This window comes from Dermacentor albipictus, chromosome 4 (assembly GCF_038994185.2).
Source record: "Dermacentor albipictus isolate Rhodes 1998 colony chromosome 4, USDA_Dalb.pri_finalv2, whole genome shotgun sequence".
In the NCBI taxonomy this organism is placed as follows: Eukaryota; Metazoa; Arthropoda; class Arachnida; order Ixodida; family Ixodidae; genus Dermacentor; species Dermacentor albipictus.
Genome location: NC_091824.1, coordinates 35,362,439 through 35,375,416, shown reverse-complemented (window position 1 = coordinate 35,375,416; position 12,978 = coordinate 35,362,439). Strand labels below are relative to the sequence as shown.

The 12,978-nt window shown below is 49.5% G+C and overlaps 1 protein-coding gene across 2 annotated transcripts in view; it reads right to left on the bottom strand.

Annotated features, from left to right (window-relative positions):
* Positions 1–4,877: 4,877 nt before the first annotated feature.
* Positions 4,878–12,978, bottom strand: part of Gs2 (glutamine synthetase 2) — a 34,862-nt gene continuing 26,761 nt past the window's right edge. For both annotated transcript variants that reach the window (XM_070536887.1, XM_070536886.1), the window contains exon 6: positions 4,878–5,350. In XM_070536887.1, coding sequence (XP_070392988.1) covers positions 5,237–5,350 — 114 coding nt within the window. In that variant the 3' untranslated portion in view covers positions 4,878–5,236. The remainder of the gene's footprint in view (positions 5,351–12,978) is intronic.

The window sequence follows — 12,978 nt, the reverse complement described above, 5'->3', positions numbered from 1 at the left end:
GGCTTGGGTTGCGGCTATGCCGGAACTTCTGGTACTTTCAGTGGCCGCTGAAGCTCACGTTTAACCATGCCAGTGATTGAGGCCACCTGGGGCTGCGACATTGGGCACAATTTTTGTAGCTCTTCCCTTATGACCGCTCTGATTGTCCCACGCAGCTTGTCGGTGTCCAGCGCTTGAGCTTCTGCGCAGTTTGTTTTCAGCTCATAGCGGTTGTATTTCCTGGTGCGCATTTCAAGCATCTTATCGATTGTTGTGGGTTCCGACACAAATTCTGCGATAGCCTTTGGCGGGTTGCGTATCAATCTCGCGAATAGTTGTTCTTTCGCACCTCGCAACAAGAACTGAATCTTCTTTTTTTCAGACATGTCAGGGCCGGCGTGGTAGAAGAGGCGATTTCTCTTCTCTGGGAAGATCGCGATGTTCTCGTTCGGCAGCTTCGCTCTGGCTTCTAACAAAGCTTCGGCCCTTTCTATTCGTACGATCCTCGTGAAGGTCTTCATGAAGTTCTCACAACGTAGGCCCCATGCCACTTGGGTGGTCTCTCTGTTCTCAAACCAGGTCCGAGCGACGTCGCCCAGAAGAAGATAGACATGGCGCAACTTATCCTCGCGGGTGCAGTTGCTGAACGTTGCGATCGTCTTGTACGTCTCCAGCCAGGTTTCAGGGTCTTCAGCCTATGATTCACGGATGGTCCGTGGCTCGCGAGGTTGTACAGAAGCATGGAGGATGCTGCGGCTGCCATTGGGCTCGTTGAGTTGGATTGATCCATCTAGTCTTCTCGGGATGAGGTCCCTATTCGGGTAGCAGTGTTTGCTGCCTACGGCTAGTTTGCTGCCCCTTGGTGCCTTTGGTGTGGTTCTCTGGTTTCGGGCTTGGATCGCGGTTTTGCGGGGGTGTTCAGTCTATGAAAGAACTAACACCTCCACCAGACGTCACGTGGCAGTTAAGAGCACAGCAGCAAAACTATGATTCAGAAAACTAACTTTTTATCGGCCGAACCTGTCAAGAAAAAGAGGCTACATTCAAAGCACAACGATAGCGGCGAACACAGTCGGCGATCGTCGAAATCCCATCAGCGGGTCAAGCACGTCGGTTCTTATGCTTCAATTGTAGAAGTTTCTAGGGTAATCACTGGTGGCCACGTGGTTTCCAGAAACTACCACACAATTCGTGTCGCGCATGCAATGTTATAATACAAGGCTCCTCGAGGAAAGACACAACATACAGATTGAGCGGTAACATCCGTGAAAGTTCCAAATCATGCAGGCGCGTCTTGCGCTGGACGATAATGTTCAACAATTTTTACCCCAAGAACAGCGGTCCCAGGAGAAAGATAAACAAGCGCGCATGTCAATATTAGGTGATGTACATGAGAATGCTAGAATAAAAAGCGTGTAGCATAATTTAATACTTCAAGTACGCGAGGTGACCAATTATCACCATCCCATTTGAAAGTGGATACCGATAAATCATCACACTCGCCGTGGTTGCTCTGTGGCTATGGTATTGGGCTGCTGAGCACGAGGTCGCGGGATCGAATCCCGGACACGGCGGCCGCATTTCGATGGGGGCGAAATGCGAAAACACCCGTGTGCTTAGATTTAGGTGCACGTTAAAGAACCCCAGGTGGTCAAAATTTCCGGAGCCCTCCACTACGGCGTGCCTCATAATCAGAAAGTGGTTTTGGCACGTAAAATCCTAAATATTATTATAAATCATCACCACCGTCAGGTGCACGGCAATAAAATGCGCAGGTTGCACTCTACCAATTTCCAATACTTTTGCCGCTGCTGTGAAGAGCCCGACAGTATCCACCACATGGTGGCGGAATGCTTGCTCCACCCAGTACCATACAACCAAGCAGACCCCACAGAAAGCCAGGACAATGACGAAGTGGACCGTTAAGAGTCGTGGCCGGCAGCCTTCGCTCTGAGTTTGAGATCTGGAAGATCAGTGAAAGCTCATCTTCCACATCGCGTATTTCCAATTGCTAGAAGGTAGAGCGCGGCGTCGCACTTGCGGAGACGACGGGCGTTTGCACGCATGCGCGAGTAAGAGCGGGTGAAAAAGAGGAAATGTGAGGACTTTCGCTCCTTGAATATACGACTCTGCCTAGGTACTACGAGGAGTCTCTTAGCGCGTGTTGTGTGCGCTTGTCCCTAGGCGCGCAGGTAGGAGTCGCGGGGTGCGGCATTGCTGAATGTAGCGTCGAAGTTGGCGGCTCAATGCAATTATATTTATTTAATCGCGTATTTTGCTAATGAAATCGAAGTTTCTGCGCAGGCGCGAGCCGTCTCCGCAAGTGCCACGACCCGCTGTACCTACTAGCAATTGAAAATACTTTGCCGGGCAAGTTGGTATCCATTACTCAAATGATATTGTGCAACAAAAAACGACACGGACGTAAGAGGCGCGAACTTTCAACTAAAAGAGCGCAGGTTAGGGGGTGTTGGTATTCAATAACTGAGGTTTTTTAGCGCACGAAAAGGGGCGAAAGACAGTGGCAAGTGGTAGCGCTGTGTCCGCGTCTTGCCACTGTCTTTCGACCCGTTCAACTAAGTTTATTGTACCACTGAAACCGATTTTATACATGTGAAGCCGTGTAGACCGCGCATGCGCTTACATGAAAATGAACTGCGCATTCATGTAACGTAGTTACGAGTCATGTGATGCCGCCTTCAAGAAACTTCCTTCTCTGGCTCTCACAGAAAAAGAACTAAGTGTCTTGCAGGCGGCATCACATGACTCGTAACTACGTTACATGAATGCGCAGTTCATTTTCATGTAAGCGCATGCGCTATATACACAGCTTCGCATATGTAAAATCGGTTTCACTGGTACAATAAACTTAGTTGAATGTTTGGGCTTGGTGAGTAGTCCTCTCTTACGTCCGTGTCGTTTTTTGTTGCGCAATATCATTTGAGCAACTATGTCAACGAAAATTTTTATTTAGTACCTCGAATTTTGTACAGAGGCTGCGAAAATTCCGTAAGTTGAAAGTAATAAATGGACAACGTTTATCAACACGTCACGCTGCATCAAAAAAAAAAAAGATATTGCAGTTCTGTAAGCAGCATCTTTCTGATATCAACGAGAAAAAAATTGGTTTATACATATGCAGCTTGTGTGACACTCTTACAGTATATGCAAAATATTTGCAATAGTCCTGGTGAAAAACTGGTGCTATACTTTCAGAGCGGTCTATAATGTGCCAATTTGCCCGCTTTATATGCGTAATAGTATGCACGCTCGACATAAATGCTACATCGCGCTTGTTTCTACGTTAGAGTTGCGACGTTTATGGTTAGGATCCTGAAATTTTGGAATTTTCAAGAAAAATACTTTGTACGTAAGTAAAAATAAACATTGATATAGTCACTATATTTTAAATGTTGGTCCAGAAAGCCTAGTCAAAGTGCCGTGGTTGTCGAGAAAATAATGATTGTTATCTCGATCGAGGAAAGTAGAAATACATATAGAAGTTCCTGAGCTAAAACCTCCCCCTAATGTCGATTGACACCGTGTCCCACCAAATAACGCTGCTAGTATAGAAGTTCAACATTAAACACGTGTACAGCGGGAAGGCCTTCCATATTCGTCAATCTGGTGCTGGCATGTGTAAGATCCCTTCGGACACACTTAGGAAAGATTTAGACATCTCTTTAGTAGCCGATGCTATTATTTATTGAAACGCGGCAAAAATATATCTACACTCAATCTTCACAGGACACATTAGCCACCAAAGGGTCAGTTTTCTTTTGTCATAAAAGGACAAGCAGTTTTCAGAATTAGTATAGAGTGTATGAATAAGTGATCCCTGCAGTACTTCTTTTTTTGCCCAGAGCAAGCGCCTTAGATTCCGAAAGTTGAGGCTCCGACCAAGGAAAGAAGACAGGCGCAAATTTCTTATCCAACGTTCAAATCACACTGAACGTCCAAAAATGGTGTATAGTAGCGTACAGTACAAAACAAACAATGTTTATTGCTCCTTATCGCCCTATTACAATACATCACGCTTCCACAAATACAATAAATCGTGGTTACTGCCTACGGCATATGGTTACGACTATATTATAATGAAGGAGAGGATATTCTCCGGTGCGACCAGCATTCTGCAATTTGTGCTGCGTTGGTGATGGCGCGAACATGCACATAACTTGTGTTCCTTGAGGTGGAACGAAGAACAAAGAACATGGAAAGAAACGACCACACAGGTAAGAACGTTCTTTCCTATCTGGTAATCTGTTCCAATTTTTTCGAGCCTTCTTTTCACCATAATATAGGCCAGCTACCGCAGCAACAAGTAGTAATGCAAAGAGGTAGGCGCCTACTCAGTCACAGCAACTAACGAAATTGACGCATCTCGCATGGCGACCTTTTTGAGGATAGTGTTACAGCATAGCCAGATCAAAAGTATGCGATTTGCTCAACTCCGATTTCTGCAGAAGGATGAAACCATGCTCAGTGAACGCAAGCAAGGCGGTGGAAAAAAGTTAAGGGTCTGCATTTCACCTGCAATCCACATGTGTAATAAGCAAACGATGTGGCTTCAGGCGATCCTTGCCTGTTGAAAGCATTTTAGGTAGATCTCGGTGGCAATAATTCAGGATAGAATGAGCGGTGATTATAGCGCTCGAGGTATGTTCTCCTGAGTCATCGATGGATCCTTGAAGAAAATTGTTGATGCACACGTGTTTATTGGCTGCGGGAGCTACTTTGAAACATGATCAGCTACATTATTGTTGTTTATTATGCAGTAAAGAAAACACATTAACCTTTCACTGTTTCTTGATGATTCTGCCTTGTGCAGGCAGTTACGATACTTTCAATCTGCAATAACGCTTGTGATTTCACAAATATTGCTGCAGTAGACGCTATTCGTTTAAAATTTTCGTTTTCAAAAACTGAGATCCCGCAGAAATCGACGTCACCATTTCTTCGCCGACGTGCATTCGTTATATGGGAGGCAGCGTTGTCAATCGTCCGCCAACCGATACACTACAAGATACACGCCACTCTTTATGACGGATACAAACATCGCTTTAGCATCACTATGGTGCCGGAAATTTGAAGACGCCTCACTGTCCCATCACGCAAATTTTACAACCCGTCGTTATCGCAGGTCTCAAGAACGACACCTTGAACGCGCAGGGGCAATTTGGTTCTTGCAGGTGAAGAATTCCATTGAACGTCCAGACGCGCAAGAAGGTTCGCCCAGAGGTGGTGCTGCGACAAGTCAGGGTCCCTGACTGAGGCACACAGTCGAAACAATGGCCTTCGCCACACTGTAAGGGTCGCAGTTGGACGCAGGTCTTCGGTCCTCCAGGTACCCCTTCCGGTCTTGCGACACCTGTAGCACGTGGCGTGCAGAGCAGGAGATAAGGGTAAATGCTTCGCTCCCATTACCCTCGGAGTTAGAGATCGGAAAAAAAGTGCGCAATAAAGAAATTTCAGATTTGTGGGCCGTGAAGGATTACGTCCCAATTTATGGCCCAGCTGTTTCTTACGAGCAGCAGCGATAACGGTTTCTGTAGGCTGTAATTAAATTACAAGCTTTATACACCTTAGCAATGCTTGCTGCCGGGCTAGTTGGTTGCATCGCATACCGAAAAATTAAATTAGTGCAATAAAGTAAACGGACAAGACTCAACAACGCAGATCGCTTGTGTTGTTCGGTCATATCCATGTACTTTTCAGCGCTCTCTTAAGTTTAGGACCTCGCCAGTGTGTGACTGGTCTGTTTTCAACCTTGCCCACATATGACGCTTTTGATGCACTTGCGCATATTTACAAAAGCAATATTTCATGCACACACCTTTCACTTCGCCAGAATATTGGCCACAGTGATCCCCATTCTCCCATTTGTGCTATATTCGCTATGTAAACTGCTCCCAGGGCAGCTGGAAAAGTTCGGCATTGTTAACATAACACGACTAGAAAGCGGCGCATCGATTACGTACGTAATATTCTGTAAAGACCGTAATTAGTCCCCAATTGCATGCGTAATTCATTGCGATATCCCTGCTCAATCAAGACACTACGAACTCCTGTTATACATCAACTGCAACCTGACCCTTGTTTTCCCCAAATATAAACACGGTGCATTGCCTAGCTCACCCATGACACCGGCATAACCAAGTATGAACGCCGCATGTCATCATAAGACAGGGGGAAAATGAAGGTTCGCTAACTTTTTTGAACTTGTCAATGTAGGTAAAATACCTGAAAGTTTGCCCACACACTAACCTAATATGACCCTATTTTCAGCGAAGTTGAGGCGGCCGTTCTGCGTAGTTGCATTGGGAGTCTGAAAAACATTGCCAATAACGACAGCATGACACTGTGACATGCTTGAATCAGTAACTTTTTACGAAGAATGTGAATAAACGAAGGAGGTTAAACATTTACCGTTCGTCGCTGACAACATGCTTCCTACTAAAACTAGGACAAAATATAAACATCGTCCGTCACATAGTTCACCGAGGAGGCCCGATAAAAGCCGCTACAAGCTTTTTGAAAGCGAGTATCGAAAATATTGTTACGTAGGAAGACACCGACGAAAATCTATTTACAAGTATATTTACAAGGCAATACGCCGCAGTTGACCAAGAGGCAACAGCCCGCGCTAGCTTCCAATCGTCGTCTTCGTCTTCTTCCTGCGCGGCTCTTCGCCAGTGGGAATACGACCCCGTAGCATTACGCCCGGCGGCAAAAGCGCCGTCCCGGTGCGACTAAAGGCTGGACTCGGAAGCAGTGTAGTAGCTCTTGAGCCTACTGACGTGCACGACATCACTGGACGCCAGAGTAGATGACGAGGTGGAGTTCACAGGAGCAATTTCATAAGTCACAGGCGTCACCTGGCGAAGCACGCGGTAGGGCCCTGTGTATCGCGAAAGGAGCTTTTCGGAAAGTCCAACGTGACGACAGGGCGACCACAGGAGCACGAGTGCACCAGGCGAAAACTGTACGTCACGGTGGCGGGCGTTGTACTGACACTGCTGCGTGGTTTGCGAGTCCGTCAGTCGAGCACGGGCAAGCTGGCGTGCATGATCGGCGAGGGCGATGGCGTCGCGCGCATACTCGGTTGTTGAGGTCGCAGCAGGAGGAAGTACCGTGTCAAGGGGCAAGGTCGGTTCGCGACCGTAGAGTAGATAAAATGGAGAAAATCCGGCGGTGTCGTGCCGGGAAGAATTGTAAGCAAAGGTGACGTAAGGAAGGGCAACGTCCCAGTCGTGGTGGTCCTTCGAAACGTACTTGGACAGCATGTCGGTAAGGGTACGGTTTAAGCGCTCTGTCAGGCCATTGGTTTGAGGATGGTATGAGGTAGTCAGCTTGTGTTGAATAGAGCAGGAACGCACAATGTCGGTGATAACTTTCGAGAGGAAGTTACGACCGCGGTCAGTAAGCAGCTGTCGCGGGGCGCCATGCACTAAGATAATGTCACGCAAGAGAAAGTCCGCGACGTCAGTGGCGCAACTGGTAGGTAGAGCCCGCGTGATAGCGTATCGGGTGGCGTAATCAGTTGCGACGGCTACCCATTTGTTCTCAGAGGATGACGTGGGAAAGGGACCGAGGAGGTCTAATCCAACACGAAAAAACGGTTCCACAGGGACGGCGATCGGCTGGAGATGACCGGAAGGTAGCACCTGAGGCGTTTTCCGACGCTGGCAGGGATCACAGGCAGCAACATAGCGTCGGACGGAGCGAGCAAGACCAGGCCAATAGAAGCGGCGGCGGACGCGGTCGTACGTGCGGGTTGCGCCAAGATGTCCTGCAGTGGGTGCGTCATGCATCTGAAAGAGCACAGTCTGTCGTAGATGTTGTGGCACGACAAGAAGAATATCAGGGCCGTCAGGGAGGAAGCTCCTTCGGTACAGAATGCCGCCCTGGAGGACATATCGGCGAACGGATGCGTCGGTAGGTGCAGAGCGCAGACGCTCGATGAGTACTCGCAGCGATAGGTCTCGGTACTGCTCATCGGCGATGTTAGCGAAGGCAGACACAGAGAAAATGCCGTCGGCGGTACTACTGTCGGCGTCGTCAGGCTCGTCTACCGGGTAGCGAGACAGGCAGTCAGCGTCCTTGTGTAGTCGGCCAGATTTGTAGGTGACAGAGAACGAATATTCTTGGAGGCGTAAGGCCCAGCGACCAAGTCTTCCTGAAGGGTCTTTCAATGAGCATAACCAACACAGCGCGTGATGGTCTGTGATAACGGAAAAGGGTCGGCCATATAAGTATGGGCGGAACTTCGCAACCGCCCAAACTAGGGCCAGACACTCACGCTCAGTGATGGAATAGTTGCGCTCCGCGGGCGAGAGGAGCCTGCTGGCGTAAGCGATAACACTGTCGTGGCCACGCTGGCATTGTGCCAGTACTGCGCCAATTCCGTCACCGCTGGCATCAGTACGGACTTCGGTAGGCGCAGAAGGATCGAAGTGGGCCAGAACGGGGGGCGTTGTGAGAAGATCGATGAGAAGCGAGAATGCAGAGGCCTCGTTATCGCCCCACTGCAAAGGGGCGTCTTTTTTCTAAAGCTCGGTTAGTGGTCGTGCTATGGCCGCGAAATTTTGGACGAAACGGCGGAAGTACGAGCAAAGGCCGATGAAGCTGCGCACATCCTTGACACACTTCGGAACAGGGAAGTGCGTAACAGCATGGATCTTGCCTGGGTCCGGTTGCACTCCGTTCGCGTCAACGAGATGTCCAAGGACGGTAATCTGGCGGCGGCCGAATTGGCACTTCGATGCGTTGAGTTGCAGACCGGCTCGCCGAAAAACGTCCAGGACTGCTGAGAGGCGCTCGAGGTGCGTAGCGAATGTTGGGGAGAATACTATAACGTCGTATAAGTAGTACAGGCACGTGGACCATTTGAAACCGTGAAGAAGGGAGTCCATCGTGCGTTCAAAAGTGGCAGGAGCGTTACATAGGCCGAACGGCACCACCTTGAATTGATAAAGACCGTCGGGTGTTACAAAGGCAGTCTTCTCGCGGTCGAGATCGTCCACGGCAATCTGCCAATAGCCGGAGCGAAGGTCAATAGAGGAGAAATAGCGAGCACCGTGGCGGCAGTCAAGGGCGTCATCAATCCGAGGTAGGGGATACACGTCCTTTTTGGTAACCCTGTTAAGGTGCCGATAATCCACGCAAAAGCGCCATGAGCCATCCTTCTTTTTTACCAGCACAACCGGTGACGCCCATGGACTACATGACGGTTCAATAATGTTCTTGGCAAGCATTTTGCGAACTTCGGTGTGAATCACTTTACGCTCAGCCGGTGATACTCGATACGGGCGGCGATGAATAGGAGGGGCATCTCCGGTATTAATGTGATGTTTAACAGCTGTTGTTTGGGCCAAAGGACGATCGTTGAAGTCAAAAATATCTTGGTAGGAAATGAGAACGCGGTAGAGCGCACGAGCGTGCTCGGACGGCATGTCGGGTGCAATCATTTTCTGTAAGTTGGCGATGGTGCAAGTCGCCGACTGCGATGGTAGAGGAGGATCGGTTGAATTGTCGTCTATCGAAATCGATGCTACAGAGTGAGCCTCGAATGAGCAAAGTTGGGCCAGAGACATCCCGCGTGGCAGCACTTGTGTCGTCAAGGCAAAATTGACCACTGGCAGGCAGACGCAATTCGCCGTAATAGATAAAATAGTATGAGGTAGTGTGATCCCGTGTGTAAGGAGGACGTCTTGCATAGGAGCCGCGATGTAGTGACCGTCGGGCACTGGCGGGGATGACACGAAGTCAACGTAAGTCAGTGCCGAAGGTGGCAAGCGAACGAAGTCGACGGAACTGAGGCGAGGAACGTGTTCTTCAGCGGGATCCAGAACAGGCAGGTCGAGGCGGAGAGTACTGGCGGAGCAATCGATGAGAGCAGAGTGTGCGGAGAGGAAGTCGAGGCCGAGGATGATGTCGTGGGGACAGTGAGCGATGACTGTGAATAGCACGGTAGTGGAGCGATCGGCGAAGGAGACGCGGGCGGCACACATACCAATTACGGGGGCTGTTCCGCCATCGGCGACACGGACAACAGGCGTCGTGGCGGGCGTGATTATTTTCCTCAGCCGGTTACGAAGATCCGCGCTCATTACCGACAAATGCGCCCCAGTGTCTATGAGAGCTGATACAGGAACACCGTCGACTTGCACGTCAAGAAGGTTCAGATGGGTGGGCAACGTCAGGAGAGGATTTGGCGGCGTAGGTAGCAATGCAGCGTCACCTCGAGGCGCTGCATCGTCTAGTTTTCCGGCTGGGAGCGGCGTCCGAAGGGAGTCGGCGAATAGGAACGACGGGGCTGGGGAGAGCGAGATTGTCGTCGTTGGGGCGAAAGCGAACGAGAATAGGGTCGGTTCGGCGCAGGAGAATCGGTGGCGGCATTATCTGAGCGGGCAGCATAGGGACGAGAAAGGCCACCTGGGGGGCGAGAGTAGGCAGTATATGTAGACTGGTTCAGGGAACTCCAGCGACTGCGGCAGTGCCGAGAAATGTGCCCAATTCGACGGCAGTGAAAGCAAATTGGCTTGTCGTCTGCAGTGCGCCATTCAGAGAGGTTGCGGAAACGTGGAGGGTAAGAAGGTGCGGGACGGGGTGGAATCGAAGATGCCGGGTGGGGATCAGGGCGATGGGCCGAGCAGATGGTGTGAATACCCATGTTGGCGAACTCCTGGCGTACAACTGCCTGGATCAGGGAAACAGTGACTGCAGGCGCATTGGAGGGGCTGGAGTCGAACGCAGCCGGATAGGCGGCCTCGATCTCACGCCGGACAATCCTGGTAACATCGCCAGTGTTGTTGGGACGAGGAGCGTCGGCACAGGAAGATGTCGCTGGGGTGTTGGGCAGACGGGCAAACTGTTGGTCGATACGTCGGCTTTTAGCGAATTCCAGGCGGCGGCACTCTTTTATAACTGCATCCACCGTCGCGACGTTGTTAAACACGAGCAAGTTGAAGGCGTCATCGGCAATGCCTTTGAGGATGTGGGAGACCTTGTCGGACTCAGTCATGTGTGCGTCAACTTTGCGGCATAGAGCCAAGACGTCCTGAATGTACGTGTCGTAGGGCTCCGTTGACGTCTGCACACGACCGGAAAGCGCCTTCTGCGCGGCAAGTTGGTGACCGTAGGGGTTGCCGAACAAGTCTCGAAGCTTTTGCTTAAGCGAATCCCAACTGGTCAGCTCATCTTCGTGCGTCCGATACCAAACTCGAGGTGTGCCACCGAGGTAAAAGACGACGTTGGCGAGCATGATAGTTGGGTCCCACCGGTTATTGCGGCTGACGTGTTCGTAAAGGCTGATCCAGTCCTCGACGTCTTCCCCATCTTTTGCCGAGAATACGCCAGGATCACGGGGAGCGGAGAGGGTGATGTAGGTCGTCGAAGTGGCAGCAGGTGTCGGAGCCGGTGGAGTCGGGTTGGCGTCGCCGGGAGCCATGAGGGTAGGCTCGACGGACCGTCCACTGCGAAGCTCCGTGACGAGGTACAGGGAACGTCCACCTCCACCAAATATGTTACGTAGGAAGACACCGACGAAAATCTATTTACAAGTATATTTACAAGGCAATACGCCGCAGTTGACCAAGAGGCAACAGCACGCGCTAGCTTCCAATCGTCGTCTTCGTCTTCTTCCTGCGCGGCTCTTCGTCAGTGGGAATACGACCCCGTAGCAATATTAAAAAAGATATGATTATTTTAAAAATTTCAAACTTTCCCTACACGACACACATAAGGTAGGTACCGCTTTCACCAAATATGAAATACCTGCCAGCTGTTTAGTTTCACATTATAGTGGAAAAAATGCGTAAAGCATTTCATATAACGCCTCTGTTCTATCTTTTTCTTTTGCTTTCCAGAAAACCATGAAAACTGACATATAATGTTTTGGAGCGCTTCTAGTCGCATTGACAACTTCACAATAAAAAATACGAAAACACTATAAGCAAATCAGTGGAACAGCATGCCAAGGGTCATTCTTTTATCTGCGTGTTCAAGATGAATCCGTTCTGACTTGCCCAGTAAGCAGCTGTTTTACTCAGCTTTTATTTTTATTTTTTTAAACCTCACGTCCGTGATCATTGAGCCGTACTTGGCAAACAGCTATTTTCTTGCGCTTGCGGTAACCAGAAACATGTCCTATTCATTCCAGCAATTAGGGGTTATGCAAGCGACTGCTAGAAAAAAAAGGCTACAATGTATCTCACTGATTCCTTTACGTTTGCTTTGTTTTCTACTAGGCGCAAGTCTTAGTCCCTTATTACGCATCATCGCGCGTTGACAATCATCTTAAATGGGGCACACCGAATTATCATACTAGACGTTATTGCGAATCCTTTGTCCCAACGTCTAACGTCGCCTGGAATCACCTGGCCGCCTGCGTCGTCTTCCTCGCAGTACCTGCATCCTTCAAAGTCTCCAATACGAACAAGTTTTGTAACGAAGTGCACCTAGTCTTATATTTTAATTTTATATTGCTGTTCACACTCACACTCCTCTGTGTAATGCCTCACAGTCTTGAGAACACCTGGATAAATAAACGACAAAATAAGTACTGTGCCATATTTTTTTCCGGCTTCGTCCTTTGCCCGAACCACGCTGTGGCAGAAAGTCTACGGCGTTCTCACGCTCAAGGTGCGGGTTGAATTTCATCTCCCCGGGGATCGCATAATGACGGCCGTAAAAAGCAAAATCGATCGCGTACTTAGATTGCAGTGCACGTCAGACAAGCACAGACGGTCAGAAGAAATACGCAATCCTCCACAATGGCACACCTCGCCGCTCATTGTGAAGGTTATCGACGTTGAACCCCAACATTTATTTTCATTTCTTTGTCGAACGAGGGAGAGAGGTGGTAGACGGCGTCATGTGGTCAGACGGCAGCAACGCTTGAATACATTTCGTTGTCGCTGTTGTTGCACTCGAAATGAATAAATTCAAGGAAAGGCTGAAATGTCTCCTCACGTAACGTAATGAAGTGATCCAGCC